The sequence below is a fragment of the Chelonoidis abingdonii genome, chromosome 1 (genome assembly GCF_003597395.2).
Source record: "Chelonoidis abingdonii isolate Lonesome George chromosome 1, CheloAbing_2.0, whole genome shotgun sequence".
Taxonomy (NCBI): domain Eukaryota; kingdom Metazoa; phylum Chordata; order Testudines; family Testudinidae; genus Chelonoidis; species Chelonoidis abingdonii.
In genome coordinates, this window is record NC_133769.1 from 340,657,395 (window position 1) to 340,666,000 (window position 8,606).

General features: G+C 42.7%; 1 protein-coding gene across 1 annotated transcript in view; it reads right to left on the bottom strand.

Annotated features, from left to right (window-relative positions):
* The window catches only part of DYNC2H1 (dynein cytoplasmic 2 heavy chain 1), a 423,384-nt gene that overhangs the window by 329,705 nt on the left and 85,073 nt on the right, over nt 1–8,606 (bottom strand). The window contains 2 exon segments of the mRNA XM_075066411.1: nt 3,961–4,069; nt 5,327–5,575. Coding sequence (XP_074922512.1) covers nt 3,961–4,069; nt 5,327–5,575 — 358 coding nt within the window.

Genomic DNA, 8,606 nt, shown 5'->3' on the forward strand with positions numbered 1-8,606 from the left:
CTCTCCTTTGATGTGGATCACTCTGAAAGAAAGGAGGAGCATTTCATCCGCCTCATTATTTACACTGCTTCCATGAGGAGTACCAGACCCTTAGTTGCCCCTTTGATTGTTTAAATATGTGACCATAGTTGTATTGTCTGATTGAACACAGGACATGGTTCCCCCTTAGGTTGGACTGCAGCCTTCACAGAGCTAATTTAATCGCTCTAAACTCTAGGACATTTATACTGTGAGCCTTTTCCTCCTCATTCCAGAGGCCCTGGGTTGTTTGGATCTCCAAGTTAGCTCCCCAGCCTTCCATACTGGCATTGGTTGTGAGAACTAAAAGATCTGGAAGGCAGATAGGCATGCCTTTCAAGATATTGTTGTGGGCTGATCAACATTTTAAGTAGTTGAACATCTGTATTAGAACCCCCACCTGATTGTTCATGTGTTCTGGGGAGTGGTCCCACACATTTAGTATGGAGGCTTGAAGACTTCTAATGTATGATTGTGCCCATGCAGTGATTCCCATGTAAGATCGCTGAAGTTCTAGCAGTTGGAAGGCATAGTGCTATGGTAGGCCTCCTGCAGCTCTGGAGTAAGTTTTTGGGTGGAACTAGAGAACTTTTCTTGGTAATGATGATGAAACCGTGTGCCTGGAGAAGATTCAGCATCCAAGACATGGCCCTATGGGCTGCTGACTGTGATGGAGTCTAATCAGGATGTCATCCAGGAAGTGCATAGGTAAGTTCTCTGTGAACTGTGTCTGATTATTATCATCACCACCATCTTTGTAAAAAATCTGGAGGCTGAGAACGGGCCAAACAGGAGTGTTCAGTACAGATAATGTTTCCTGAGGTAGAAAAACCTCATAAGTCTGCAGTGGCACAGGTCTGTTGAGGATATGATATGCGTCCATTACATTTACTGAAGTCAAGAAGGTCCCCCAGGAGAGGGATGACAGCATAGAGGCCAGGGTCTCCATTTGAAACTTCATTTTCTTCATCCACTTTTTGCAGGTCACCTTCTGGATATGGGAATGAAAAAGAGTGTTTACCCAGAAGTCACTATTGCCTTTGACTCCACTTTAAAGAAAGTCTCTCTACCACATTTGTAGCTGACATCTTAATGAATGCAATGAGGCTACTGGCTTCCAGCTCAGTAGCTGAAATGTGGATACTCACTCTAAGGTGGTCTCATGCTTGGCTAAGTTTACAAGCTTCCTTCTTTTCACATAAAAGCTGGATAAGGTGGCTGACAATGTGGAAAAATCCAAACAGTCTTCCCCCTTCCCCACTAAAGGCTCTGAGGAGAGAATATAGACCAGCCATCACAGAGAGGCACTCCTTTCACTCCTTGTCCCCACAGAGGAACCAGTGAAGGGACAACAGATTCCCTAATGGAAAGCATTGGAATCAAGGGCTCTACCTGCCTGATTGTTTCTCTCACCCTTCATGACTATTGGTAAATGCTGATGTAAAGAGCTGCATGTTCAGTAATTCTCTATGTCCACTGAAGGTAGGACAAGAGGTAATGGACTTAATCTGCAACAAGGGAAATTTAGGTTAGATATTAGGAAAACTTTCTAACTAAATTGTAAAGGTGCAATAGGCTTCCAAGGGAGGTTGTTCAACTCCCATCACTGAAGGGTTTTAAGAATAAGTTGGACTAACACCTGATGATATAGGTTTACTTAGTCCTGCCACAGTGCAGGAGGCTGGACTTGATGACCTCTCAAGGTCCCTTCCAGCCCTACATTTCTGTGATTCTGTGATTACTAGGCCCAACTGAGCAAATAAGGAGTGAATCTGCAGAATACTGATCTCCACTTGATGTCTGGAACAATTGCAGACCAATCAGCCATCCAGACAGAAGAACAACTGGATGCCAGCCCTCCTGAGGTGAGCCACTACCACTACAATGCATTTGGTAAACACCTTTGGGGAAGATGACAGGTTGAAAGAGAAGACAATGTATTGGTAATACTGGTCCACAACTAGAAATCTCAGATATTTTCTGTGGTTCAGGTGGATTGCCACATAAATGCAGGCATCCTTGATACCAAGAGCAGCATATCAGTTGCTGGGATATAGAGATGGGATGGTTGCTGCCAAGGAAACCATGCAGAACTTGATCTTTCTGATGAAATTAACTTCTTCCTCAGACCTCCTTCCCCCTCCACCTTCTTTTGGGAATGAGGAAGTAGTGAGAATAAAACCCCTTTCCTAGGGATGGAGGGGAACTTTCTTCATACCTTCTATATGAAGAAGAGCTGCTCTTCTTGTTTAGGTGCAAACTCACAAGAGGAGTCCTTGAAAAGGGATGGGGAAGGTGAGTGGAGGCAAAGTATAGACTGAAACTGGATTGTATAATCCAATTGGACTGTGCTTAGAACACACTGATCTGAAACGATGGACTCCCAAGCTCCAAGGAATTGTTGGGGAAAAGAGAGGGTGAGTCTAGCACAGCTGGAATGTTCCTCACAAATGGACAGTCAAGTGGACTGTTTAGAAACTAATGGCTATTGTTTAGAAGAGGCATAAGAGATATGCCTTCTCCTCAGAGACTTTATTTTTTTGGAAGGGTCAGGCCATCTAGGCTCATAGTAACTTTGCTATGGTTGTTGCAGCTTCTACTGCTTCCTTCAGCAGTGAGATGAGGGAATGCAGTGCCCCTTCTTTCTTATGCAAAAAAAGAAGGGCAGGTCCTCAATAGTTTGTTTAATTTCCGTAGGTATGTCAGAGTTCTAAAGCCACAAAGCTCTTCTCAGGGTGACCACTCTGGCCCTTACCCTAACTGCAAAGTGACCTGAAGATTAGATCTAGCTATGAGATGGTCTTCAGACACCAAAGTCTTAAATTCATCCTTCATATCTTCTGGGAGCTTGTCCACAAATGTACATATTGAGTACCAGTTGATGCAGTCATATTCAGACAGAAGTGGCTGGGGTGGCTGAAATTGTGCATCTGTAGATTTGAAGTAGAGTATGTTTTTCTGCCAAATAAGTGTGGTTTCTTTGGCTCTTTTTCTCTTGATGTGGTGCAAAAGCATCCCTGGCATGATCATTCACACATATGTGACTAGCAGGGAGCCTATGCTGGGATGTGAACAGAACTACTCAGAACCCAGAAAAGGGAACTTATAGCATCTATCGGTTCTTTTTGCCATCAGTGTGAGGCTAGCTGAAGTCTGCCACAGGATTCTGTCAGGATCTAATAAAGCCTCATAAACAGGCAGTGCAACTCTGCCTGTTATGTCTGTAAAATATCAACAACCTTGTGAGTACTTTCTATGTTGTGGTTATTAGTTAGTCTGCAAGCTGTGGGAATATAGGACCTGTGCCGAGGGGAGAGGAAGGAAGGCTTTGAAAATTGTAACCCTAGTTCCATGTGAAAGTTCTTCCACAGAGGGAGACCTGAAGTCTGCCAGGTGTGCCATTTGAAAGCAGAGAATTCTGAATTGTTCTGCCTCAGAGTGGGATGGAAAAGGAGAAAGGGTTTAAAACCTGTTTTTTATGCCACTTACATATTAACAATTCAAATTAATTCCTTACAAAGGGGATGTTTGATTTTCTCTTTTTGGAACCTTTTTTGAAATAAAGTCGCTGCTACATGAAAATCAATAAAACAAAATAGTCAGGAGAAACTGAAATGTAACTTGTTTCCATTAGAGGTAGAAATTCTGCTGGTTTGTGTTCAAAGATGGGGCTTTGTCCTGGAGCCCCCAGCAAAAATGGACTGCTTCTGAATTCCACGTGTAAGAAGCATTACCCATTTGTGATGAATTAGGAGAGAAACACTCCAGCAGAAATATAGGACATTTCCACTTAAAAAAACTTCTTTAAAAGAAAGTTATTTAGGCTGCAAAATCAGGAAATGGCAGTTATACGGTTGCCCATGCAACATCAGTTCTGCCCTATTGTATGCCCACCCTATGCATTGAATTAAGGGAACCACAAGCTTTTTGTACTCATCTCACCTGATGACAATAGACTGTTGACCATCTCAAGGAATGTGGAGTGGACAAACTGATAGTCTTCGAGCAGCAATACAATCTGCTGTGCTTCAATACCAGCAAGCTGCATCACCTAATAGCAGGGACGTAATTTTAATCTAATTGAACAGAATGTGTACATTCTTTTATAGTAGAATAATATATCCTTAAATTTATTTTACATATTTATCTATTCCGCCCCCCACCACACACACACATACACACACGTTCTATATTACTACATTTGTATATTCTCAACAAATGATTTTGGTCGTCTGTCAAATATGAAGATAAAGAACAGTTTACATGGAAGAACTGATTTCTAATTAGAAAATAATTAAAATAAATACTTTGATGCTTACATGACATTAAGGACCAATTTTTCCAAATATGACCTCAAACTGTACCCCAAAACTATGCAGTTGGTGTTCCCTTTGTTGTGTGCAATTTTGGAGGCCACTTTGGGAATTTTGACCCTAAAAGTTTTTGTTGTCTGTTTTAATTTAATGTGTATATCTTCGTAAATCATAAGATTTTTGCTTGATAAAGCATATTATAATGATCCCACATGGTCCATACTTACACTTGGAGAGAACCCTAAAACAATCAGTGGGGCACTAAGGAAGTGCAGGTGTCCACACACAGAGAACAGCTTGCAAGATCTGGATCTGAGAAGGAGACTGTAACTGTGTCTTTACAGTACCTAAAGGCCTGTCTTCACTACTGGGGAGATCAATGCTGCTGCAACCAATGCAGCGGGTGTCGATTTAGCGGGTCTAGTGAAGACCCACTAAATCGATGACAGAGCACTCTCTGGTCAACTCTGTTACTCCAGTTTCCTGAGAAGAGTAAGGTAAGTAGACCAGAGAGCATCTCCTATTGACGCAGCGCAGTGAAGACATCAGGATAAGTCAGCCTAAGCTACGTCGACTCCAGCTACGTTATTCACGTAGCTGAAGTAGCATAACTTAGGTAGACTTACTCCACTAGTGAAAGCAAGCCTTCATACAATGAGGCACTGCTACTAATAATATACATATAACTGTCAAAAATAAAATTCATAAGGAAAGATTTTATAACATGATCAGCACCACAGCTGGGGCTAGATTTTCGAAAAATCTGAGCACCATGCTGCTCTCCCTGAGAACAACAGGAGCTACTGATTGCTGAGCTCTTTTGAAAAATTGGCTACTTCATTTAAGTTCCTAAATGGGTTCTGAACTCTTCTGAAAGTCTGACCTGCAGGAAACATTTTATTTTGTGTCTTTCAAAGTTCCCATAACTATTCAATTTTTTTCCACACAAACTTAATTTAAATAAACTGCAAAATAGAAGACTGTGAGTGACACACCTGTTTAAGATCATTTTTGAACTGCTTCAGTTCATAACCTCTGGAAATCTTGGGAGTAATCAGAATAGATCCATGTATGTGACTAACTAAAGAGGTAACTGTCCGACGACCGACACCACTACGTCCTGCTAAAAGAAGTGATCCTCCAGGAAAACTCAGCACTCTGTCTATCCTGGACACATAATCAAGGACTTCTTGGAAAAGTAAAATCTCTATCTCCTTGTTATCTCGTCCATAATGAATAATACCCTACATAAAAATGAGATAGATTAATAATTGTGTTAATGATAAATGTAAGTGTAACTATAGAATGTGATAATGTCCAACATTTTACAAAGTTAAGAAACAGAGGGTAAAAAACTTAAGAGATGACACTGATGTTCTTTACAAACTGAACTATTTAATGCAGTAGAATTATGTTACCTTGCTGTCCCTGTTCCAGCAGTGGATAGACTTCAGAGTCCCAGTAAAGAAGTCACTTAAACCGAAGGTTCAGGGTAGCACAGACCCAAATATGTTATGCTCTGGAGCAGGGGTCGGCAACCTCTGGCACGCAGCTCGATGGGTAAGCACCCTGGCAGGCTGGGCCAGTTTGTTTACCTGCCGTGTCGGCAGGTTCAGCCAATTGCAGCTCCCACTGGCTGCGGTTTGCTGTCCCAGGCCAATGCGGGCTGCGGGAAGCCGCGGCCACCATATCCCTCGGCCCGCGCCGCTTCCTGACACCCTCATTGGCCTGGAACAGTGAACCGCAGCCAGTTGGAGCGATAATCTTCCAAACCTGCCGACACGGCAGGTAAACAAACTGGCCCAGCCCGCCAGGGTGCTTACCCTGGCAAGCCGCGTGCCAGAGGTTGCCTACCTTTGCCCTGGAGTAATACTTATAGACTAAAATATATTGAAATAAGAATAAAAGAACATACCAATGGATGAATTTAAAGTACATAATAGGCCAGAGTGACAGGTCTCGCCAAACTGTGCTCCAAGCCACCTTTTTTAGTCATAGAATCATAGGACTGGAAGGGACCTTGAGAGATCATCTAGTCCAGTCTCATGAACTAAAGGCAGGACTCCAGTACTCCAGCTGAATGTATTAGATTATGTTTATTTTCTGCTGTCACTTTGTTTTGCATAGAGGGAGAATCGAATTGAGTTTCTTTGTGTAACTAAGGTTTTTTCCCAGAGGGACATCCTCTGTGTTTTGAATCTGTTGTCTGTTAGAGCAGTTTGCATGCTAATCTCACAGAGGTATTCCTTTCACCCTTTTTCTTTAATTAAACATCTTCTTTTAAGAACCTGATTGATTTTTTCCTTGTTTTAAGATCCAAGGGTTTTTTGGATCTGGGCTCACCAGGAATTGGTGGGAGGTGAATCATTCTCAATCCTGCCAGAAGGAGAATAAAGACTGGGGAAATATTTGGGGGGGAAGACAGAGTTTCCAAATAAGTCTCCCATAAACATTTGTTTAAACCATTTGGTGGTGGCAGCTACTAGATCTAAGCTGGTAAATAAGCGTAGGGGTATCTCATGCAGGTCCCCACATCTGTACCCTGAAGTTCAGAGTGGGCGTGACACTTTAACACCTGCTCTTAAAAATCTCCAATGATGGAGATTCCATAACCTCCCTAAACAATTTATTCCAGCGCTTAACCATCGTGAGAGTTAGGGAGTTTCACCTAATGTCCATCCTAAACCTCACTTGCTGCAATTTAAGCCCATTGCTTCTTGTTCTATCCTTAGAAGTTAAGAAAAACAATTTTTCTCTCTCCTCCTCGTAACAACCTTTTAAGGACTTGAAACTGTTATCTTGTCCCCCCTCAGTCTTCTCTTTTCAACACTAAACAAACCCAATTTTTTCAATCTTCCCTCATAGATCATGTTTTCAAGACCTTTAATCATTTTTGTTGCTCTTCTCTAGACAGTCTCCAATTTGTCCACATCCTTCCTGAATTTTGGCACCCAGAACTGGGCACAATACTCCAGCTGAGGCCTAATCTGCGCAGAGTAGAGCAGAAGATTACTTCTCACGTCTTGCTTACAACTCCTTCTAATACATTCAGAATGTTGTTTTGGTTTTTTTGCAACAGCATTACACTGTTGACTCATATTTATGCTTGTGGTCCACTTGACCCCCAGATCCCCTTCCACAGTACTCCTTCCTAGGCAGTCATTTCCCATTTGTATGTGTACAACTGATTGTTCCTTCCTAATGGAGTACTTTGTATTTGTTCTTATTGTATGTCATACTATTTACTTCAGACAATTTCTCCAGTTTGTCCAGATCATTTTGATTTTAATCCTATCTCCAAAGCATTGCACCCTCCTAGCTTGGTATCATCTGCACTTTATTAAGTTGTACTCTTCTAGGCCATTATCTAAATCAGGAGTCACACCTCTGGCACGCGGCTCGCCAGGGTAAGCACCCTGGCAGCAGACCAGTATGTTTACCTGCGTGTCGGCAGCTTTGGCCAATCGCGGCTTCAACTGGCTGTGGTTCACCGTCCCAGACCAATGGGGGCAGCAGGAAGCCGCAGCCAGCACACTCTCTTGCCCACACCGCTTCCCGCAGGGTAAGCACCCTGGCAAGCCATATGCCAAGAGTTGCCGACCCCTGATCTAAATCATTGATGAAGATATTAAACAGAACTTGACCCAGATTTTCTCCCTTATCTCCCTCATCTGATCCTTGGCTCTGACCAGATGACCAAATTGCCCACTGGTATAACTTAGAAAAGCCTTTAGGCTCCTATAATATATATCAGCTAGAGTGGTCAGCTACCCAGCCAATCTGACCGCAGGTTAGAACTAAATTCTTGCCTCATTATACTTCACAGTACTGAGCTGGCACAGCTTTGAAATCAGCATTGTTTGGCATTGTTGGCATTGTTCCCAAAGACTAATGGCATTTTGGGCTGTATAAGCAGGGGCACTGCCAGCAGATCGAGGGATGTGATCATTCCCCTCTATTCGACATTGGTGAGGCCTCATCTGGAGTATGCTGTCCGTTTTGGGCCCCACACTACACAAAGGTTGTGGAAAATTAGAAAGAGTCCAGCGGAGGCACAAAAATGATTAGGGGGCTGGAGCACATGACTTATGAAGAGAGGGAACCGGGATTGTTTAGTCTACAGAAGAGAAAATGAGGGGAGATTTGATAGCTACTTTCAACTACCTGAAAGGGGGTTCCAAAGAGGATGGATCTAGATTGTTCTCATGGTACCCGATGACAGAACAAGGAGTAATGGTCTCAAGTTCAGTGAGGGAGGTTTAAGTTGGATATTAG